The 25122-nt window shown below is 40.3% G+C and overlaps 1 protein-coding gene across 6 annotated transcripts in view; it reads left to right on the top strand.

The window, feature by feature from the left end:
- Positions 1 to 25122, top strand: part of LOC117345692 (radial spoke head 10 homolog B-like) — a 106722-nt gene that overhangs the window by 66217 nt on the left and 15383 nt on the right. For all 6 annotated transcript variants that reach the window (XR_004536486.1, XR_004536487.1, XM_033914716.1 and 3 more), the window contains exons 13-17: positions 2136 to 2215; positions 2325 to 2470; positions 8395 to 8505; positions 16058 to 16180; positions 20583 to 20661. Coding sequence is in view for 4 of the 6 variants with exons in the window: in XM_033914716.1 (XP_033770607.1) it covers positions 2136 to 2215; positions 2325 to 2470; positions 8395 to 8505; positions 16058 to 16180; positions 20583 to 20661 (539 nt within the window). In the remaining 2 variants the exon portion in view is untranslated. The remainder of the gene's footprint in view (positions 1 to 2135; positions 2216 to 2324; positions 2471 to 8394; positions 8506 to 16057; positions 16181 to 20582; positions 20662 to 25122) is intronic.

Genomic DNA, 25122 nt, shown 5'->3' with positions numbered 1-25122 from the left:
AGGCTGTGCTTTTCTTCCAGAGCCACGTAGACAAAAGCTCATGAAGCAGGTATCAGATCTCCTATTGAGCCCAGCACCTACAGTGTGGCATTACCTACAGGACCTCAGATTACCAGTCCAGGTGGATCTCCTGACTTAGGGTCCAGTTCCCATAGAGATAGTTGTTACCATTCTGCTTAAAGCTAAAAAGTGTTTGACTGTGGTGGCCTACGCTAAGGCCTGGAAGACGTTTCAACATTGATGTGCGAAGAATGATGTAGAGCCCTTACAAGCCCCGAACCCAGTAGTTCTGGAGTTTTTGCAAGAGGGGCTCGAGAAATGTCTGTTGGTCATATCTCTGAATGTACAGCTGGCAGGCCTTTCATGTTTCAAGCACAGGGGGAGAATGTCTCTCTGGCCTCTCATCCAGACGTGATGAGATTTTTCAAAGGCTGCCTTTTCTATCCCAGAATCTTAACATAGTTTTGCAAGGTCTAAACAAGGCTCTATAGGAGGCTTCCCTTCTAGATCTTACAGTCAAGACGGTGTTCCCGATAGTGATTGTGTCTCACTCTTAAATAGAATAAAATAGAAGGAGGAAAAGCCTTAGGGCACGGTCCGGGACCACGATCCCCATGGACCATTTTGTGCCTTCTCTCATGCATAAAAACCTCCTAACTTCAAAATTGTTAAGGTTTAGAATTGCAAAAATGTATTACAGTGTTCCCCATGCAATATAGTCTGTAAGTCAAAAGACAGTAATACTATGCAGTTATTCCAAGCCAGGGGTATGCAATTCCGGTCCTCAAGAGCCAGAGCCAGGTCAGGTTTTCAGGATATCCACAATAAATATGCATGAGATAGATTTGCATCTCAAGGAGGCAGTGCATACAAATCCATCTCATACATATTCATTGTGGATATCCTGAAAACCTGACCTGGCTCCAGCTCTCGAGGACCGGAATTGCCTACCCCTGTCCCAAGCAGTGGCGTAGGGGGAGGGGAGTGGACTGCCCTGGGCACCATTTTGGTTGGGGTTCGGGCACCTCTCCGCCCCCATGCCACATTCGCGCCTTCCCCCCTCCCATACTTTTTTAAATCCTTTCCAGTGTAAGTAACTACTCCAGCCTGGCTCCCTCTGATATCTCTTCCAGGTTGCAGGGCCAGCACAAGCAGCAGGCCAGAGAAGCTGCTCACACTGAGAAAGATCTAAAGAGGTACGGGGTGAGAGAGAAGGGCGCGAGTGTGGCATGGTGGGCATGGAAGGAGCAGGGGAAGAGAGGAGAGCATGGGAGGCGCCCCCCCTACCCTCGCTATGCCACTGATCCCAAGCTTTCATGATTTCACTTATTAGTTTTTCCTTTGTCACCTGCAATGGGAAACTGCTCCTTGCATCCACCACTTACAGTTTAATGCCATGCCCTATGTGAATATGATTCCCACAGGAGAAGGAGGAGGAAACTGTGGTAGATTGTTCAAGCAAGTCTAAAACCAAAGAAATAGTATAAAATGTATTTTTTTGTACTGCACAAATATACTTTTGCAAAATAAGTAGTAAGAATAGAGATTTGATTCAACAGAGGGCTGATTATCTGTTTAAAATGCACATGGTCACTATGGAAACTGTGCATGTTCCTTCAAGGCTGTAGGGGGCAGAATCTGGTGACAGACATCAAGTCCTGATGAGTAGTGTAAAACATGCAGTGACTCTATGGTAGCTGCCATCTTAGATTTGTGTGACTCAGATGTTGCCATCTTAGAAAAGAGGTGTGGCCTGGATGGTGTATGATGTCACTTCCAGTGCAACACCAAAAGGGATGGATTTTAGGGAGGAGTTACAATGTAACTTCCGGCAATATAATCAAAAGAGGTGGGGCAGGGTGGGAGGAGTGGGGCCCGGGCAGATCCTCAAGTCTGCTGTATAGGTCACATGACCAGAGATGGGCAAGGTTACTTGTCAAAATATTCAAATTAGATTTGACAAATAATAATGAACCTTACTACTAGCCTGATCTTTTGCTAATCTTTTCTTGAGATTTTATGCGTGTGTTAAATGTCATGGTATACTCCAGCCTGTATACTTTGTGATCGTAATGGCTGATAGGCTGTATTTATAGATACTATTTTCTAACTAATATTTGTTGGTTTTGTTGCAGAAACAAACTCCTTTCCCTGGGTGAATGTTTTTCTAAAATTATGGCAGAAAACATTGTTCCCAATGCATGCACTGTAAAAGGTATACAGAAGAAATGCATGTACTTTGTAGATCTTTACTTGAACATTAAGTTTTTTCAATTTGATATTTCAAAAGATATTTTATTGAGGCATTTTCTTTCTCTTTGTAGGCAGTTTCTTTTCTGATCCTGAGAAAACTGGCCTTGTAGCTGTTTTCGCTGAAAAATGTTGGGAAATATACCAGTTTTTATGTAATAAAAATTCTTCAGTTCATAAGAATACAATGAAAATGAGACTTTTTGTCTGGTTTTTAAAAGTAAGACCCATATTATGCTGGTGTGTTTGTAATATTATGACACAGAATAATCTGCAGTGCCAACTCAAGAGCTGCCATTAGGCTAATTGGCTCTGTGGGCAGTATCGGGAGTAGGGGACGCCATGGCACCAGGTTCAGCTGTGCAGGGAACAGACACTTTTTCAAGGCCTGCGCAAGTCCAGGCAAACCTTCCCTCCCAATTAACTTTTAGACCTACAGCCTCTTCCCCGTCCTCAAAATTTTGCTAATGATCACTAACTCCACTAGACTTCTCCCTCATATTCGCAGTTTCAGCAATCGCAGTTTCGATTATTTGCGGTTTTTAGCTTGCTGGCTCCTCCCCCCCCCCCCCAAATGATGTCAGCTTGCATAGAGAAATCGTTGATTCCAAGCGTTTACAGAGATCACCGATTCCCAACACTTTCTTCACCGTGTGTCGCCTCTCCTTCAGGAACATGTCAGGTTTCCCACCATGTTATTTGCGGTTTTCTATTAAAAACCATCGTGGATATGGTGAAACCGCGAACAACATATGAAAAAGTTATTCGCGTTTTTTTCTGTATTCGCGGGTCTGTTAATTCCCTATCACAGCGGATACGGAGGGAGACGTGTAATTGTAAAACTATCTTATAAAAACGCATAAAAGTGTTGAAACATGTACTGATAGTTCTTTGAGTTTGCAGTTATGAGAAACCTTTTTTTTTCTGTCTAACCAATTCTTTTTTTTAAAAAATTCTTTATTCATTTTTCACCTTACAACAAGTGTATCAAGAAATAACATTTGAACTTAAAAACATCACTTGATATTCTATTACAATCAACTTAAATTAATGAATTATAACCCCCTCCCTCCTATCCTTCCCATATCATATGCATTCACATATATTATATAATATAATCTTTCTTATTAATCCAAACATTTAATAAAGAAACAGAAACCCCACCCCCACCCCTATCCCATCATTTCAATTATATTATTAAGGGAAAATGTTAACTACTCATTGCAATAATCTGTTAATGGTCCCCAAACATCTCGAAATTTACTTAAATATCCTTTTTGTGTGGCTTATATTCTTTCCATTTTATATAGATGACATAAAGAATTCCACCAAAAACTGTAATTTAATCTGCTCCAATTTTTCCAATTAAACGTAATCTGTTAAATGGCAACACCTGTCATAATAAGTAAAAGCTTATTGTTTTTTTGAAGAAATCTGACTTTTTGCTCTCATTGACATGCCAAATAAAATAGTATCATATGTCAAGGCTACTGGGTTTTCTAACAACCTATTTATTTGGCCCCCAAATTGATTTCCAAAAAGCCAAAATAAAAGGACAGTAGAACAGTAAATGATCTAAATGAGCTAAAGAAACCTAAGGCAAATTCGAAAATTCTTCGACAGAAAACAATTTCAACTCGTGGTACAATCCCTAGTCCTAGGACTAATAGACTAATGCAACATACTATATCTCTCATGCCCAGCAACCATGATAAAACAACTTCAAACAATACAAAACACAGCCCTAAGACTTATCTACTTGCTGAAGAAATACGACCATATCACAGAGTCATACCTCGAAACTCACTGGCTCCCAGTTCAAGCGAGAGTACTCTTCAAATTCTACTGCCTACTATTTAAAGCCATAAACGGAGACAGCCCAGAATCCTGGAATAATCGGCTAAATCAATCCTCCTCAACCAGACACAGGAGAACCCACACACCATTCACGTATCCGCCGACCAAAAACGTCAAATGAAAGAAACTGTATGACAACCTCCTAGCTACTAGAGCTGCAAAACTGGACCACCAACTCTCCAACCTACTAATCACGACCACAGACTTCAAAACCTTCAAAAAAGAAACAAAAACCCTACTGTTCAAAAAATACATTAAACTAAACTAACACAACCAGACTTGACCTAAGCACCACCTGCAACACTCCCTGATCCTTACCATCTTAGTAAATTTCCAGACTACTTCTTATGTATCTCCAATTGACCTAATACCTCATATGTAATATGTAATACTGTAAACTGTAACAATGTAATCTGCCTTGAACCGCAAGGTAATGGCGGAATTGAAATCACTAATGTCTGTCTGTCAGGATCTATTGCTTTATTTTGTCTGCAGCTGTTCTTTGCCTTCTCCCCAAGAAGCTGCTGTTGTATGTAAATATCTGGTCTGCCTAATGCAGTATATGGCAAACTGTGAGCCGCGAGATGCCGGCGAAGAGGTAGAGCTTTGGATTCTTGCCCAGAAATAGCTAAGAAGAAAAAATTTAAAAAATTTAAATTGAATCAGGTTGGGCAGACTGGATGGACCTTTCGGTTCTTTATCTGCCGTCATCTACTATGTTACAGGACGTGCTGACGCTTTTCCTCCTCTCCGGCACCCCTCCATCGCATTGATTAGCAATTCTATCTACTTTAGTTTCACCGTTGTTACAATTACCCATACATAGCTTAAAGAACCTTAAATAAATAACTCTCAAATTTAATTTTTTGTTGGTTTTGCAGTTTTATAATTTCAGTTATAATGTGCCGCGAAAAACATTTGCGCCGGAGCTCCATTTGCTCCATTTGCGCTGGAGCTAAAAAAGTTTGAGAGACACTGCTTTAGAGGATCCTATCCTGAGAAGGCTGCACAAACCATCCACATTTTTCCCAGTCCATCAGGCCACTAAAGCCCTAATTTTAGAGGAGTGGAACACTTTATTTATTTATTTCCAAGTTTATCTAGAATTTACTATACCACAGATTGGGAGAACTATCAGAGCAGTGTACAAAAACAAAACAAAAAACAAACGGTACAGAGAGTAGTGGTTAGAAATGCAGTAGAGGAAGGAAGAAGGGAAAAGAAAAGGGAGGGACAAGATATAGAGAAGCTGATTTTTTCAAGGAAAGGTGGCCCTTTATAACCTCCAACCAGTGGGCTTTACAAATAGTCTGTCTTGGTACACTCTTCTTTGGCAACAAAGACCACCAAATTGCCTCCCCAAGGTCAATTTCTTAGAGCTCTCAAAACAGAGAAGTATTGGTAGAGGAACTCTCTGCTCTTCTAAAGACCAATGTGGTCAAGCCCATACCACCAGGGGAAGAAGAGCTGGGATTCTATTCCTTGTTCCAAAGAAGACGGTAGTGGGGAGGTGGGGAGGGGGGATGCATCCCATCATAGACCTAAGAGCCCTGAACAAATATCTGGTCAAAGAAAAGTTTAGGATGGTTTCTTTGAGCTCTCCTTCTCCTAAAGATTCAGAAACAAGATTGGCTATGCTTTTTGGACGTGAAGGATGCCTATACACATATTCCAATACTTCCAGGTCACAGGAAGAATATGAGATTTTAGGTGGGAACTCATCTCTTCCAGTATCATGTTTTGCCCTTTAGCCTCACATTAGCTCCCAAGGTTTTTACAAAATGTTTAGCAATAGTCCCAGCATCACTAAGAAAACTAGGAATCCATGTGTTTCCCTATCTGGATGATTGGCTGTTGAAGAGCACATCAAAGGACTAAGATGCTCAGGGCAGCGGGAGGGGGAGTGGGGACACAGTCCCACAAAGTCTGCGCAGTCCCACAAAGTCTTCTAAACTGATCTGGTAGATGACAGGGAAGTAAAATTTGGTCTTACCTGCTAATTTTCTTTCCTTGAATTAACATAAGAACATAAGAAGTGCCTTCTCCGGAACAGACCCTAGGTCCCTAGATCCCTAGACCCTAGATTTGCACACGTGGAGGCCCCACCAGGTGTACCCTGGCATAGTTTTAGTCCCCATATCACTCTAAGCTTCTCATAAGGAAATGTGCATCTAGCTTACCCTTACTTATATCACCTTATGCCACTCATAAGGAGATGTACATCTAACTTACCCTTAAATTCTAGAATGGTGGATTCCGCAATTACCTCTTCTGGGAGAGCATTCCAGGTGTCCACCACTCGTTGCATGAAGCAGAACTTCCAGAGACTCATTCAAAATCTTATCTGGTTAGACTGTTTGAATCCTTGTGCTTGGTTAGCAACTTGCTAGTTTATGATATTTACCTCCTTCCTTTGTTTTTGGGGAGAAATGTTTTGGAGGTCATTCTTTGCTTAGTTATGGAAAATATAGAAGAGCAGATGATTGCATGGTGCCTTATAGAAACATAGAAGATGATGGCAGAAAAGGGCTATAGCCCATCAAGTCTGCCCACCCTACTGACCCTTCCTCTTAAGTCTATACCTAGTGACTATTTATTCAGATTGACCCTCTTAGGGATCCCCTATAGGCATCCCATTTATTCTTAAAGTCCAGCACGCTGCTGGCCTCGATCACCTGCGCTGGAAGCTCATTCCAACGGTCAACTACTCTTTCTGTGAAGAAATACTTCCTGATGTCGCCATGAAATTTCCCACCCCTGAGTTTGAGCGGATGCCCTCTAGTGGCAGAGGATCCCCTGAGAAAGAAGATATCATCTTCCACCTCGATACGTCCTGTGATGTATTTAAATGTCTCAATCATGTCTCCCCTCTCCCTACGTTCTTCTAGAGTGTAGAGCTGTAGTTTGTTTAGTCTCTTCTCGTACGAGAGACCTTTGAGCCCCGAGATTCTCCTGGTGGCCATCCGTTGAACCGACAGAAGATTTGTTTTTTGCCTCCATCTGCTGGTAGAGAGAAATGAACCTATCCATTCTGGCCTGGTCTGGTTGGACTTAAGGAAAGAAAATTAGCAGGTAAGACCAAATATTTCCTTCATTTACAATTCTTGAATATATTATACTAGCTTTGTTATTGTAATCTGATATCATAGTCTGAGCTAGCTGTGAAAAGTGATGATCCCAGTTTGTTGCTGGATCATTCCTCCACTACATTTTAACTAATTTGACATTTTTGTAAAGTGGTAAAGGGGGAATGGGACTTGCATACTACATACTGCAACCACAAATCAACAAAACAATACAAAAATCATTCGCAGTCATGAGAAACTTAAGGCAAGTTCGAAAATTCTTTGAATGGTGGATTCGAACACAATTCCAGCTCTTGGTCCAGTCCCTAGTCCTAGGTCTTCTAGACTACTGCAACATATTCTATCTCCCCTGCCCCACAACCATGATAAAACAAATACAAACAGTTCAAAACACAGCACTAAGACTTATCTATTCACTGAGGAAACACGACCACATCACAGCGGCATACCTCGATTCACACTGGCTCCCAATACAAGCAAGAGTACAATTCAAATTCTACTGCCTACTATTTAAAACCATAAATGGAGATAATCCAGCCTACCTAAACAACCGCCTAATCATAACTACCTCAACCAGACACAGGAGAATGCACAAACTGTTCACGCATCCCCCAATCATAGACGTCAAACAAAAAAAAAACTGTACGATGGCCTTCTAGCCACACAAGCAGCAAAACTAGACTACCAACTCTCCAATTTGCTGATAACGACTCCAGACTACAAATTGTTTAGAAAAGAAATAGAAACCATCCTATTCAAGACATCCTTGAAGACAAACTAACACCCAAGACTCATCCCAATTCTCTGAAGCAATTTGCCCTCTGGAAATGGCCAGATAATTTCTTTTGTAATCCGCCTTGAACCGCAAGGTATTGGTGGAATAGAAATCACTAATGTAATGTAATTTTGTACCTGGGGGCAATGAAGTGTTAAGTGACTTTGCCCAGAGTCATAAGAAGCTGCAGTGGGAATTGAACTCATGACCCCAGGGTGCTGAGGCAGCTCCTCTAACCACTAGGCCACTCCTCTACTCCGCTCTCATTGATACAATTATAACATAAATAATGCATTCCTCACTATTTTTAGATTGTAAAGTCCAATTAGTTAATAGGTACCCAAAATAATTGTTCACATAAAGATGCTTTATCTTGCAGTATGGCCACTTCTTGTTACTTAATGGTTTCTTTTTTTTCTGATATAGGAATTTAACCTTATAAACAAAGACCTAAACACCACAAAGGTTGTGGATATCTTAGCAGACGACAACCCTGCTGTACGCGGTAATGGAGATGACATCAACTTAGAGTTGGAGGTATGTCAATAAATGATTACAAAGCAGCAGGAGGTGCCTGATATATGCAATCTAAGGCCCTGTTTTACTAAGATGCGCTAACCGATTAAAGCGCGCTAATCACATTAGCGCACGCTAAACGCGCGCATGTTAGTCTATGGACGCATTAGCGCTTAGCACGCGCTAATTCGATTAGCGCTTACTAATCAGCACACCTTAGTGAAACAGGGGGTAAAAATCATATCTCTTGTTGTTTGACATTTTTGTTACACAAAGTGTATTTATAAAATAAATTCTGGCATATAGTAGAAAATACAATATCAATTTTATTCTTCCTAGATATGATTTTAGTGAAATGTTATTAAACTATAGAATTATTCTATCATTTAATAGAAAGAAATCCTTACTAGAATTTTATTGAATAATATCAGATTTTAAGATGCCGAGGGAGGTGAAGCATTTTCATGTTAAAAAGGTGCTATTTCTCCATTCCAGTCCAGTCCAGTCCAGTCCAGATATGAGCATTTACACTTTCCTGTCAGCAGACAGAGACTGAAAGCCATTGGTTTCATGACACAACCCTATTTAGGGTCCTGTGTAGCCCACAATTAACCTATAACTCTCTAAAGTTGAAAGGGGATAGATTCTGTACAAACGTAAGGAAGTTCTTCTTCACCCAGAGTGTGGTAGAAAGTTGGAACGCTCTTCCGGAGGCTGTTATAGGGGAAAACACCCTCCAAGGATTCAAGACAAAGTTAGACAAGTTCCTGCTGAACAAGAACATGCGCTGGTAGGGCTAGTCTCAGTTAGGATGCTGGTCTTTGAGTGCTGGGCGCGATGGACCACTGGTCTGACCCAGCAGCGGCAATTCTTATGTTCTGTATTTATTTCCTACTAGGGACTGAAAGACAAATAAACTTATGTAGTCTCTGGTTTGAAGAGTTCTGGTACTTGGCCCATCCAGAAGTTAGCTTTTGGGGTATCCATCCAAATAAGAGAGATTGGATCAGCTGGTGCTGGTTAGGAGGCTCATGGTGGGTCCTGGAGCCCCTACTTCCAAGTCATTCCTGTGTGACCTAGGGTCATAGCTTGTCAGGACATATGTTATCTGCTTTTCCTCCTGCCCAGCTTGCAAGGGAAGACAAGAATTGATTTCGGAGGAGGTAGAAATATATAGTTAAAATAAAATTAAAAAAAGAGAGAGAGAACCTCTAAGGGAAGAGATGTAAATAAACCAGGGCTCTGGAACCTGTCTCCTTTATTTATATATCTATATAGGTTTTGTAGTACATGCAAAGTGTGGCTTCTTGGGATTTTGGTTTAATTTATGTTTATCATTTTTGGTCAGCTATTATGTATTTAGCATTTGTGTTCTGTGTGTGTGACCGAGGTATTCTGTTAGCATGATTTTTCTGTGCAGCATTTTGTAGTAATTTGGCTTGTTCAATTGTCTTGATAGTGGAAGGGATATTTGTGAGGGGGAGGGAAGATGGGTTTTATTGATCCTTGTTCTGTATTTGTGATTTATAAAATGACAGTTGTACAGAATATTGTTTCTATTTATACTTGAATAAAAAGATTTCAATATAAAATCATAATTATTTGAGACTTTGTGGATAGGCTTAGTCAGGAATGGAGCAAGGATGGACAGAAATGGAGCGGGGATGGGGACAAACTTTGTCCCCTTGTCATTCTCTAGGTGCCAATTTCACTAATATAAATATAAAATCTTATATTACATTTGTAATCAAATAACTTTATATCAAAATTTATTCTAAAAGTAAAACATATCCTGAAAAAAAGGGGCTAATCAAATTATTATATGTGAAATAAGAAATTTAGGCCCCTTTTTATCAAGCTGCATTAGGGTTTTTTTATCGCCAGCCACAGTGATAAAAGTTGCGATGCTCAAGAGCTTCAGAGCTTTTTACCGCAGCAGCCAGTGATTTAAAAAAAAAACAAAAACCCCTAACGCATCTTGATAAAAAGGGGCCTTAAGCATTCTTATATTTGCATGATATACAATTTAACTCTATTAGGAGTTGGAATTGGCACATTTCCACCGATTCTGACTCCAGTAACCCAAAAATTGCTTCTAACTCCAACTCCACAGCCCTGAAATAAACTGACCCAAAAGGGAACCTTATACTAGTTGTATGATATAGCTCTAAAATGTGTTTAATGCTATCCTCACTTCTTAGAATTTAATGTTGCAGTCACTTCCTGTCCTGGTATGTTAGCAATGCATTTTATAAGCCTTGTTGCTAGTAGTCTTTTTCTCTTGCAAAGACCCAGGGGCATAGCCAAGGGATAGGTCGGAGTGGACCTGGGCAGGCCTGGCCCACCCAGTGTGGGCTCAGGCCCATTCACCTAGCATCCACAGGCTTCTGGCTCAACTATAAGCCTTCCTTCTGATGCATTTCTGTTTTGTGTCAGAAGGAAGGCTTCCAGGTCAACTGCTGATGACCTGAAAAGAAACTGAAACACTACAAGACAGGCTGGTGCACAGGCTAGGGGGTGAGAAGGGAGGGAAAGAGAAAGGTTGCACAAGTTAGGGAAGGGGGAGTGAGGTAAAGAGAGAGGCTGCATAGGCTGGAAAGGGGGGAGAGAGAGAGGTCCACCCACTTTGGTCTCAGGCCTTCCCAAAATTGGCTGTCTAGCTACGCCATTGCAAAGACCTTCTTTTTCTCTCAGCTGAGCTTGATTCTTTTGTCTACCTGATTATCTCTACTATCTTTGCTCTGATGGGTCAGCAAGGGTCTGACCTCTGCAGTCAAAGACTACCTTCTATGACCTTCTCTGTAACCTAGTGACCCCTTTTGGTCCCTTCACCTCACCTCCTGGCCTTGTGGGTGTTTCTTATGAACCTGTGTGCCTGAGTGAGCTCAAACATGCTTCACCTTATCTCAGAAGCTCAGGTGCTTCTCTACTCCCCCTGGGACCGTACTTGTCTTTTTGCCATACATGCACACACACACATATGCACAACTCAGTATCTCACTTCTGGAATTACATTAATCTACCTGATGACTGTCCAAACTCTGCCATAATCTAATCTAATCCTTAGGTTTGTATACCGCATCATCTCCACGTTCGTAGAGCTCGACGCGGTTTACAGTAGGAGAAATAGGAAGGAAATACAACAGAGGGTTAGAGGTAGAAGTGTGAAGAAAATTTAGAGGACTCACCCCCACCCCCACCTCTCCAAACATCTCAAACCATCTAAATTAGGTCCCAACAGCAATCCTCAGAGGAATCCTATCCCCTTATTCCCTGCCATTCCTGAACTTTGGTTAGGACAATAGTGAAAGTTGATGGGGGGGGGCTCCTAGATTGCAAGAAAGGCTAATCAAGGCCTGTCCTAAGGAGTGAAGGTCTTCTCCCACTGCAAGCGCAAGCTACAGGAAAAAAAATAGCATTATTTGATTCTAAGTAGGCATTAGTTTTACTTGAGATTACCCAATGGTTTTAATGATTATAAGCTAGCTATCAGCCCTTGTTCAGCAACAACTATCCAGTCATGGATCAACTAATCCCAGTCATGAGCTAGACCGCGTGGAGGCAGGCAGAGCAGGCGGTAGCTGAGGAGGAGAGAGCTGGGAGAGAGGTAGGCAAGCAGGAGGAAGCAGGACACGGTGGGAACTCATCATCATAATCTTCCTCTTCCCCTCTTCCAAATCTAAAATCTAAAGAAATTCTCCCAATGGCACACATCTTTACCCCTAAATTACCCAATCCCTTATTAATCCTTGTCTTAATCATCCCAGTAATACCTTTAATACCCACCTTCTTCCCCCCTCCTCCCCCCCAATATAATGACTGCTTAAGGACACACATTGGACCAGTAATCCCAACTTTTCCCCTCCCCCCCAGGCAACCAATATTTATTAATAACCCCTTTATCATATATTAAGACAAACTCACTATCCCCCCTCAATGTATCTAATTATATCTCTCTTCTAATCATAAAACCTTTTCATATTACCATTTTAAAGTAATTAATTTCTCTATCTGTTATTTAACCTTTAATCACATAACCATATTTATTTCCTAACTTTTCATTAATGCATCTTTATATTCTCATCAAACTCCATTTCATTCCCCAAACATATCATGTTATTTATTCTCAATATTCTACATATAATCTTATGTTCTAAATATTTACTATTGTAGTTCATCTACAAATATTAATCCTTTTGTTGACCTTACTATATATACTTTATACATTATGAAATTTAATTTATTTCATTCAACAAAATTCTAACATAAACATATATTTAATAGAGTACTATCATTTATCCTATATCTCATATTATCCAATCAATCAACCTCTATCTTCCTTTTAATATCCAAAAGCAAATATCCATATTTTCATACATATCATTAAAAATTCTTATCAAATATATGTTTTTATCTTCTCTTTATATATAAACATTTTTAATTCATTGTCAAGAATAAAATTATTCCCTTTTTCATTTTTATTTTTATTTTTCCTGTTTTATATTTATTTATTTTATTTATTTATTTATTTATTATTAATGTTATTAATATTTTTTATTTTCTTTTTTTTCTTTTTTTAATATTTTTCCTTTTCCAAAATAAATCCAATCCTTTTGAAACTATAATACCACAAAATCAATCCTTAAATTTGATCATTTAGCCATATCCTTTAGCTACCTATAAATTCCTATTATGTATCTTTCTTTTATATTATTAATTCTTTCTTTACTTTACTTGCATCTAAATGCCATAAAACTTGTCATGTCTATAATTAGTCCATTCTGCATTCTTCTTCTTGTCCTTTCGTTCTTTACTTTTCCTCATTTACTGACTTATTAAATTGTCTGATCTTTCATATTTATTTCTTTGTTTCATCCATCATATCTTAAGTCCCCTGACTGCCAACTGTCATTTTATTTAATGTCCTTCCAGTCTACCAATCCTGCTTTCTTCTTCTTAACATCCATTTATTTTCTTGTCCATTCATTACTTTTCCCCTTTTATTAACTTATCAAGTTAATTATTCCTTCATGTTCATTCCTTACTCCAGCAATCCAGCCTTCAGTCCCCTAAAGTTCAGTCTAATAACTTCACTTAATGACTTTCCAGTCCCTCCTTCTTGCTTCTTTCTTCTTTACATCCTTTTATTGTCTTTTCCACTTGTCCATTTATATTTCCTGTTCTTTGTTGCTTATTCTTCTTTCTCCATCAAACGGAAGTCCCATAACTCTTTATATAAACTTTTATTTAATATCCTCCAATCCAATCTTAATACCTTTTCCTTCATTCCAGCACCCATTATGCTAAAATGACATAGGTTCTGATTTTGAAAGAAAAGTCTTTAGCTTCTCCGGGTCAACAAAATACAAAGATTTATCCCCACAAGATACCCTCATTTTTGCTGGGTAATATAACCCATACTTATATCCTTTTTCCTTTAATTGAGGTCTCAGATTGAGGAATTGCTTCCTAATGTTTGCTGTATTTTTAGCAAAGTCTGGTAAAAACCATATTTTGGACCCTTTATAATTTAAGTTTTTATCTCGTTTGGCAGCATTTAAAATTTCTATTGCTTGTGGTATCTTAACATCTTGAATATCAATGGCCTTGGTCTCCCTTGGTTTTCCACACGTTTTGTTGGAATCCTGTGTGCACGTTCTATTTCCAAAGGCTGTTTGAAATCCAACTGCAGTAATTTAGGTATTAAATTTTCTAAAAACTGTATGGCATTTCCTCCTTCCAAATTTTCTTGTATTCCAAAAAGTTTTATATTTTTCCTTCTACCACGGTTTTCATAATCTTCCAGCTGATTTTTCAGTTGAATAATTTCCAAACTGTCATTTTTACATCTTCTTTCTGCACATTCCAAAACCTTCATTTTAGTTTCCAGATCTGTTGTTCTTTTGTTTGTCACTTCCATCTGCCTATGTATATTCAATATTTCTTCCTTCATTTCTGCCATGCTGTTTACATTTTCTTTTAACATTTGTTTTATTTGTCTTAATTCCCCCATAACTTCGGCTTTACTCAGCTCTTCCGATTCATCTCCCGGAAGCGGAACCTTACACGGGGTAATTTGATCCTGCTTCTGCCTTTTCGCCGCTGCTCCGGTTTCATTTTTGCTCTGCCTCGTACTCGCCATGCTCCCGCACTTTCCCCAAAACTTTTCCGCCGAAACTCAAGCCACAATAATCTTTTTTATTCAGCCGTTGCCCAGGTAAGAGGAGCGCCGCGATCACACGTCCATCTTGTGTGCCAGCCAAGCCACGCCCCCCAAATACATAAATTTAAATCCCTCCCCCACCCTCCCTTTCCTCAAATAATATAATTCAAGCATATTATGCAATATTATATTCAAAGATACTGAAAAAAACAATATTATAATTTTATATCCCCCCCTTTCCATACTTATAACATACTTTTTATGCAAAATAAACTTTTATTAATAATGACAGGAATCGCCATTCAACATATCACCAGAAATTGGAAAAATTACACCAGACTTAATTACACCTTCTGGTGGAATTCGTTGTGCCATATATACAAAATGGAAAGAACAATTGCTATACAAAAAGGGAATTATAATAATTTTAAAAAGATTTGGGGGCCATTGATAACTTATTGTAATGATTAGAAGTCTTTTTACACTGAAAGTATAATTATGTTAAAGGGGGTGGTATATAGTTATAATATAGGTTTAATTAATTCTATGAATATAACACATGTATGATATTTTTTGATTACAATATTTGTGAAAAGGGTGGGTGGGGGAGGGATATATTTTATATATTTAAGATGACAATTGAAAGAATTTCAAGTGATGTGTATGATTCAATTGATGTAATATTGTGTACTTGAAGTAAAATGAAAAATGAATAAAGAATTGAAAAAAAAAAAAATCTCAAATTTCTCAAAATAATTATTTCACACTTTAATTGCCCACCCTTTCCATAATTTTAGTAAGAAGAAGAATTGAGGCAACTGGTCTATAATTTGGTGGATCATGAAGGCTTACCTTATTTTTCAATATAGGTGTCAACACTATACTAGCACCAGAAGTAGGAAAATACACTGGACTTTAGGTTAGTATTTATCCATGTATAATAGTGTGCAGAAAAGATGGAGATAAACACTTCATCAAGTAAGCTGGACATTTATCTAGTACATAGGGCTCCTTTTATTAAGCTGTGTTAGTGTTTTTAGCGCATGCAGCATTTTAGCACGCGCTAAACCCGCAATATGCGGCTAGAAGTAACGCCAGCTCATTGCTGGCGTTAAGGTCTAGCGCTGGCAACAATTTAGCACGCGCTATTCCGCACGTTAAAGCCCTAATGCGGCTTAGTAAAAGGAGCCCATAATTAGATTTGGCATACTTTGCTAGTAACTGCCTCGCATCTGATGTAGTAATTTTACTGTCTGGATTGGACTGGAGGAACTCAAGGAAAGAAAATTAACAGGAAAACCCTAATTTCTCCTTTACGAATTGTAGAGAGATGCTATAATGTTTCTCATGTCTTTCTCGGAAAATTATGAACTCTCGTAATTTTATATCTTTTTTTTTTTTCCTCTCCAGATGACATTTCTTGAGTTCTTTGAGGCTCTCTTGGATTGTGCTCTGGTCTTCGTTAATGACACTATGCTCAAAGAATTATCAGATACAACAACAATTTATAGAATGCCTGCAGACTTTCCAAATGTAAGTCAATCACCCAAAGAACACATGCAAAAAGCAAAACTGATTTGTATTCTTAGTTCTGTCCACAACTCAAGAGGTCATTAGTAGTTTTGTTCTTCCACCATTCCCCTACTGTTTTCTGTTGATCTGTTAAGATATTTTGTACATTAAGGGCTCCTTTTACGAAGGTGCGCTAGTGGTTTTATCGCACGCACCGGATTAGCGCGCGCTAGCCGGAAATCTACCACCTGCTCAAAAGGAAGCGTGGAAATTTAGCACGCGCTATTCCGTGCGTTAAGGCCCTAGCGCACCTTCGTAAAAGGAGCCCTAAATACCAGTAATGCTTTCTAAATATATCCCTCAAAAATAGATGATTTTTTTAATTTTTTTAATCATTTTTATTGGATTCAGGTGTCCAACTAGTACAAATACCAGGTATTATACCCACCAAATCACAAACATATTAATAGGAGGAAATATTTTTTCACTCAGAGAATAGTTAAGCTCTGGAATGCGTTGCTAGAGGATGCGGTAAGAGTGGTTAATGTAGCTAGTTTAAGAAAGGTTTGGACAAGTTCCTATCGTCCGCTGTTGAGACAGACATGGGGGAAGCCACTGCTTGCCCTGGATCGGTGGCATGGAATCTTGATACTATTTGGGTTTCTGTCAATATTGGAAACAGGATACTGGGCTAGATGGACCCAGCTATGCTAATTGCTAGAAAACATAGAAAAATGAAGGCAAATAAAGCCCATATGGCCTATCTAGTCTGCCTATCCATGCCATCTACTATCCCCTCCTCTCCCTTAGAGATCCAGCGTACTTGTCCCAAGCATTCTTGAATTCAGATACACTATTTGTCTCCATGAGGCCTTTTCGAGCATTCACCACCCTTTCTGTGAAAGTGTTTTCTGAGGTTACTTCTGAATCTTCCCCCTTTCACCTTCATCCTATGCCCCTTCATTCCAGAGTTATCGTTCAACTGAAAGAGATTCACCTCATGCGCATTTATGCCACATTGATATTTAAGTAATAATAATAATAGCTTTATTTATATCCCATAATACCTTTTCAGTTCAAGACAGTATACAGTAGTGGATAGGTACAAAGTGGGATTGAGGGAACAGGTATCAATATAAGTAAGGGGGTAGGGAGTAGAGGGGAAGAGAGGAGGAAAGGGGAAGAGAAGCTGGAAGTGAGGGCGGAGGGGTGTTAAGAATGAGTCAGGGGCTTGGAGGATCAGACAAACTTGTCGAATGAGTGGGTTTTCAGTTTAAGTTGGTTTAAATGGCTCTCTCATATCTTCTCTCTTCCGCCTTTCTTCCAAAGTATATATATTGAGATCTTAAGTCTGTCCCCCATACGCTTTATGATGAAAACCACCAACCGTTTTACAGTAGTCTCTGGTAACAAGTTTCAGAGCTTAATTTTTCATTGACTGGAAAAATATTTCCTCCTATATTTTTAAAGGTATTTTCATATAACTTTATTGAGTGTCCCTTAGTCTTCGTAATTTTTGAAAGAGTAAAACATAGAAACATGACGGTAGATAAAGGCCAAATGGCCCATCTAGTCTGCCCATCCGCAGTAACCATTCTCTTTCTCTCTCCGAGAGATCCCACGTAAACAATTGATTTACTTTTACCTGTTCTACACTACTCCGAATTTTGTAGACCTCAGTCATGAACTCCCTCAGCCATCTCTTTTCCAAGCTGAAGAGCCTTAACCTCTTTATTTCCTCATACGAGAGGTAGTGCTGCCCGAATCGGTTCACCGATTCATTTCGGGTGAATCGATTCGAATCGGTTCAAAACAAAAAAAAATCAGCTTCCCGATTCGCCTGACTCTCCCCCTAAAGCAGGAGCGGCAGCTGCTGCATCTGCTTTAGAGGGCGAGGGGGGAGGTTCAATCGGGAAGTGCTGCTGTCGGCTTCCCCCCCCCGGCGTCCAGCTTCCGGCTTCCACCCCCCTGGCCTTCTGCTTCCCCCCCTTGGTCTCCCCGCACTATTTAAAGTCCAGGAACAGCCTGCAAACAAAATCGTGGTGGTAGCGATCTTAGTACCGCTTCAGAGCTGTTTCCTCCGACGTGGTCCCGCCCTTTCTCTGACATCAGAGGAGGGGCGGGACCGCGACAGAGGAAACAGCTCTGAAGCGGTACTAAGATCGCTAGCACCGTGATCTTGTTTGCAGGCTGTTCCTGGAAGGTAAACATTGCGGGGAGACCAGGGGGGTGGGGGGAGTGAGAAGTTCTTCGGGGTGGGACAGGCAAGCAGGCCTTCAGGGGGGATAGGCAGGCAGGCCTTCAAAGGGGGGGACAGGTCTTCAAGGGGGGGACAGGCCTTTAAGGGAGACAGGCAGGCCTTCAGGGTGGGATAGGCCTTCAGGGGGAGGAGGCTGGCCTTCAAAGGGGGGGACAGGTCTTCAAGGGGGAGACAGGCCTTTAGGGGGGGACAGGCAGGCCTTCAGGGGTGGAATAGGCCTTCAAGGGGGGGACAGGCCTTCAAAGGGGGAAGCAGGCCTTCAAAGGGGGGGGACAGGTCTTCAAGGGGGGATAGTCCTTTAGGAGGGACAGGCAGGCCTTAAGGGGGGATAGGCAGGCCTTCAGGGGTGGGATGCAGACCTTTAAGGGGGAGGGACAAGCCTTCAAGGGGGAAACAGGCCTTCAGGGATGGTGCCACAGGACTTTAGGGGGTGGGGTGCAGGCCTTCAGGGGGGACAGACCTTCAAAGGGGACAGACCTTCAGGGGAGAGGGGCCCTGGTATAGAAGTGCATGGAGGGAGGGAAGGGGGTTCAAAGAGATGTGCATATGCCGGACTTTGGAGAGGAAGAAATGGGTCTGAAAGTAGAGGAGAGGGAGAGAGATGATGGACAATGGGATTTAGGGAGGGAAGGAACAGAAAGGGAGAGAAGTTGGATGCAAGAGATGGGGTGGAGGGGGGATAGAGATACTGGATAGGAGGGTAGTTGAGAAAAGAAAGGGAGAGATGATGGACCCTGGGGTGGTGGGGAAGGAAGGAGAGATGCTGGATGAAAGGGTAGTTAAGAAAAGGTGGATCTGTGGAGGGAGACGAAAAAAAGGAAAGATGCCAGACCTCCTGGGGAGGGAAGAGAAATGGAAGGGGAGGACAGAGATGGAAGATGGATGGTTAGCAGGGAGAAAGAAGAAAGAAGGAGACCCTGGCAAGCAAGTTATCAGATGTCAACCAGAGCCTGAGACCAACAAAATTTGAATAACGACCAGACAACAAAAGGTAGAAAAACTAATTTCATTTTCTGTTTTGTGATTACAATATGTCAGATTTGAAATGTGTATCCTGCCAGAGCTGGTGTTAGACTGCAAACGTGAGCTAGGATTTAACAGAGAGAGGAAAAGTATTTTTTATTTGTTTATTTTGTTTACACCACAGCGCAAGTGTGGTTAGGAGAAGGCAAAGAGTGTGAAGAGGCTGTAAAATAAACCTACCAGGATGTTTGAAAAAAACCACCCAATTGGGCAGGAAAATCAAATCGAATCGAAAAACCAATTTGATAGGCTGAATCGAATCAAATCAAAATTTTTTTCCTGATTCGGGCAGCACTAACGAGAGGAGCTCTATCCCCTTTATCATTTTAGTCACTTTTCTTTTATAGAGCATTATAATATTCTCAGTCTTATTTACCACCTCTTTCCTAATAATTCTTAGCATCCTATTTGCATTTTTAGCCACCACCGCACACTGGGAGAGGAATTGGCCTAGTGGTCAGAGCAATGTGTGCTTCTCATGTACTAAAAATAAGATTAAATTTTTTAGCGCTGGGGATAGGTGGAGGGCTGGGTGGCGGAGTAGGTGTGTTCTTTAGTAATAGCGCAGCTATATTGCCACATGCCCACCAATTAGGAAATGGCTGGTACGGGAGCCCTTACCACTTACAAAATAGGTGGTGATAGGGGCTCATGCACAAATGGGGAAATTAGTGTGTGGAAACACAAGCAAAAAATCCAACAGAACTGCAGTGATATATCGAACAATGAACAAAGGAAAAAAATTGCAGGAATGGTGTACAAGATGTGAACATAAAACAATTTGTATCACCATTCCTGCATTTTTTTCCTTTGAAGTTATCGTGTGACCATTAATGGGAAAAATGGAAAATAGGGCCATTTCATTCCGTACAAAAATTGGCCTCAGTGCATTGGAAAGTCCCGCGCTGAGGATAGCGCTGGACACCTTTTAGTACATTTTAATAGAAGGGTTCCTAAATGACTACCTGAGGAAATGGGAGACAAAATGACTTGCCTGAGGTCACAAAGGATTATGGGTGGCAGAAGCTAGACCTCAGCCCTGGCTTTGCTAGGCCACGCCATCTCCCAGTGGTACAATAAGTATCCAAAGGCATTTGAAATGTAAAGATTTCCCTTCATGATAACATTTTTCTCTCCAAGGAATATGCATTCGATAACACTAGTGAAACATTGAAGCCATCTTCAGCTTTCCGGAGGCAAGGCCAACTGTATGTTTCTTGTGAGTAATTCTAGTTATAGAAAAGTACCTTTTCTGAGTACTTGGCCAGAACATATGCAGCATTTTCTGCATTTCAGAGTATTAGTTTCAGTTTTATTTAAACCTATATTTTGATTATTTTATGTATTGTAATAATTATTTTTTAATAGTTTTTTTCTTGCTGTAATGAGGTATTACTGATTATATTGTTTATGTTTGCATGCTGCAATAAACATGCTTTAGATAATCAAATTAAATAAACAAATAAATAATTAGCTCCATTCTGGTCCATCAAGCCCAGTAGCCCGTTCTCACAGTGGCCAATCCAGGTCACTAGTACCTGGCCAAAACCCAAGAAGTAGCAATGTTCCATGCTGCCGATCCAGGGCAAGCAGTGGCTTCCCCCATGTCTTTCTCAATAACAGCCTATGGACTTTTCCTCCAGGAACTTGTCCAAACCTTTCTTAAAACCAGCTACACTATCCGCTCTTACCACATCCTCTGGCAACGCGTTCCAGAGCTTAACTATTCTCTGAGTGAAAAAAAATGTCCTCCTATTGGTTTTAAAAGTATTTCCCTGTAACTTCATCGAGTGTTCCCTAGTCTTTTAACCCGTTCTACTCCACTCCATGGGTAAATGTTTGATGCAGTTGCCATATTTGTTCCAGCCAGCAGGGCCGGCTCCACCAACCTGCAATTGTGGTTTTTACTTTCTGACCCCACATTTAGCCCTGACTGGCTTATGCAGTTGAGGCCTCCCAATGAATCTCTGCGCAAAGCACCACATCCCTCTGTCTGCATCTCCCAGACCACTCCTGCCACTTAACACTAGATGAACTATTCTGATTTCACTTGCAGCTCAGTCGTGTCACTACCCATGATGGAATCCTATCTCACTCTAGCCTTCAGATGCTCACCCTTTTGCATGGATGATGAAAGGCTCTTAGGGTGGATTCTCCAAAAAGCTGCCAAATGTTGGGTGCTAAATAATATATGAACTGACTTCACATTCAACACAAACCTGTCTATGAAGTGTAATCTATATGTTTTAAGTTGCTCAGAAATGTGAAACTCAACAAGGGGAGAACGCACCCCCGTAGAATGGGAACAGAGTTTACCTCCCAGTCATTGCAACTGTTTCTGTAGAGATCACACTTCAAGCCAGGATGTTAGTTAATAAAAATTGTTACAGTCCTTGAAATGATATAAAGTATAGGATTTTCTCCTTTCTTCTTATGCTTGTTTTATACTTGTCAGAACATCACTTAAGCATGATTAATAGAATCATAACTTAACTCAAATGAGGGGTTTGGGGTCCCGACGCGGCCCCGTTTCGTGTCCTTCGTCAGGAGACCCACTCACGATTGCTGGAAAACAGGCTGTAGTCTTTTAAACTTCAGTTGTGTTAAAGTTAGTGATACGACAACATTTCTGCAATACAAAAGTCATTTACAACATCGGGTGTGAGTAAAAATCCATAACCACACCTCGATGAAAAGTATTACTTTTTAAGGCTAAACTAGAGGAGGGAATGCACAAAATACATACCAAAACTGAAAAGCTCTCACACCACAAAGTGTATTCAAACTGCCAGAAAGGTCACAGCAGTACACTCCCGATTTAAATAGAGAGAAGGGGGAGGGATTTGATGACATCATCAAGTGGCTGATACAATAATCAAGACTGTGGAAAAAAAACTGTGAAGCAAAAAAAACCTGTAAAATGCTGTAAAAAATGAATGAAAATGAATTAAAAATAAAACAAAAATAATACAATAATTTGCAATGTTACCACCTGGTCAAGGAACAAAATAATGTTAAGAGTCATAGAAATGCAACCCACTCCATCTCGCTGTTCAGTCCATGTGGGTGCAAGGTATTGAGGATAAAAATCCACTTCTGTTCTTGTTTCCAAAGCATCCTTGCAACATCTCCTCCTCTAGTAGGAACTATGACATTGAGAATAGAAAAGATGAGATCCATGGGTGCATGTTGATGATCCAACCAATGCTGTACTAAGGGGGCCTCTTTCACTCCTGTGCGAATCCTGCTGATATGTTCTCCAATCCGGGTCTTGATACTTCGGGTAGTGCACCCTACATAAAACAACCGACATGGGCATTGGATGATGTATACTACTTGTCGAGAGTCACAATTAGTAGCGGGGCACTTGATATGACTAAGATGACTTAGACAGGTAGACATTTGTTGTAAAGTGACACAATGTTTGCATATTTTGCAACGACCACACTGAGAATGTTGACCTGATGTTTGTGTCCGTGGTTGTTTAATGAACTGGGAATGGACCAAATGCTGCTTCAAGTTGCGCTGTTTGGAGAACGCGAATCTGGGCACCTGTTGGAATGCCTCATGGAATTGCATAATTCCCCAGTGTTGTTTAATAATATGTTTAATATCAAACGCCCGAACTGAATAAGGGAGGACACATACTAGAGAGTTCTCATCTGATTTTGATGGTGAAGACAGTAATAAAGTTCTATTTGCATATAAAGCTCTCTTATATGCTTTCTGTATCACTGAGTGAGGATACCCCCTTTGTTGAAATCTGAATTTCATTTCACCAGCTTTTATAATATATTCCTGGACCGTGGTGCAGAGTCTTCGGAGACGTAAAAATTGTCCCACTGGAATGTTATTTCTTAAATGTCTGGGGTGGAAACTACTGTATTCTAGTAAATTGTTCCTATCAGTAGACTTGCGAAAAATGGTGGTAGAAAAATGTCCATGATGTAAACAAATTTGAATATCTAAAAAAGATACCTGTTGTGAATCTGTGTGCATAACAAATTGTAAATTACTATCACAAGAGTTCAGCCAGGCTAGAAATATCTGTAAATCTGCAGAGGGACCTGTCCATACAGCGAAGATGTCATCAATATACTGTTTCCAAATTAAAAAGTCCTTCCAAAAATCAGAAATGTATAAGAAAGTTTCTTCAAATCTAGATACGTATAGGCACGCCACAGAGGGTGCCATCTTAGCACCCATGGCAGTGCCCTTGATTTGTTTGTAATACTTCATATCAAACTGGAAATAGTTCATATTTAAAGCTATATGCGCCAGCTGTGTTAAAAATTCAACCCTGCCTTGAGAAAGCTCCAAGGTGCGCAATTCCTCTTCAATAATTGTTACTGCTGCATTCTGCGGAATATTAGTATATAAGGCAGATATGTCTAACGTTATTAATGTAGCTTGTGGAGGAACTTGTTGGTATTGCGCTAAAATATTGATCATGTGGGCGGAGTCAAGCACGTATGAAGAAGCTAAAGAAACTTTGTCTTTAAGGTAAGTATCAAGCATAGCAGATAAAGGTTCTAAAATGGAACCAATGCCTGACACAATGGGTCTACCTGGGGGATTTTGAAGGGACTTGTGAATTTTTGGGACAAAATAGATGACAGGAATTCTTGGATGTTTACATGAAAGAAATTTGAATTCCTTGTCCGTGATGACCCCTGCTTCTGATGCATGAACTAAAAGGTGTGATATCACATCTTGTATGAAAGGGGTGGGGTCTTCTATACTTTATATCATTTCAAGGACTGTAACAATTTTTTATTAACTAACATCCTGGCTTGAAGTGTGATCTCTACAGAAACAGTTGCAATGACTGGGAGGTAAACTCTGTTCCCATTCTAGGGGGGTGCGTTCTCCCCTTGTTGAGTTTCACATTTCTGTGCAACTTAAAACATATAGATTACACTTCATAGACAGGTTTGTGTTGAATGTGAAGTCAGTTCATATATTATTTATCAAAGCAATTTCTGACTTCTAGTTTTCACTAGTGACATCCCCGCCATTTCATAAGGAATGTTGGGTGCTGGCAGGTGCCTAGATCTCACTGCGGTCAAAGGTTACACACTGGCAGGTGCCTAGATCTCACTGCTGTCGAAAATTAGGCACTGGCAGTTGCCCAGATCGCGCTGCCATCGAAAGTTAAGCATTGACACGTGCCTTGCTTAAGTGTTTTAATTTGTTTTTAAGTGGCATGATAAGTGATTGCACCATTACAACCCAGTAAAAAATTTGTACAGGCCTTAATTTTGTGTTGGTTGGATTATTGTAATTTGGTATTGATTAGTTGTTCTAAAACTCTAATGATCCATTTACTCTAATAACCCATTTACAAATGGTCCAAAATTCAGCAGTTAGACTGATATTTGCTCTATGGAAATTTGAACATTTGCAACCTTATTATAAGAAAACTCCATTGGTTCCCACCTTTAGCAGCTAGAATAAAGTTCAAACTGGGAATTACAGTTTTTAACATTCCCAGTTACTTAACTGATCTGCCGTACAGTGAGAGATTAGAGAAACTGGGCCTCTTCTCCCTTGAAAAGAGGAGACTGAGAGGGGACATGATCGAAACATAATGAAAGATAATGAAGGGAATAGACTTAGTAGATAAAGACAGATTGTTCACCCTCTCCAAGGTAGAGAGTACGAGAGGGCACTCTCTAAA

This window comes from Geotrypetes seraphini, chromosome 11, assembly GCF_902459505.1.
Source record: "Geotrypetes seraphini chromosome 11, aGeoSer1.1, whole genome shotgun sequence".
Taxonomy (NCBI): Eukaryota; Metazoa; Chordata; class Amphibia; order Gymnophiona; family Dermophiidae; genus Geotrypetes; species Geotrypetes seraphini.
The sequence above is the reverse complement of the archived record's forward strand: the minus strand, read 5'-3'. Positions and strand labels throughout refer to the sequence as shown.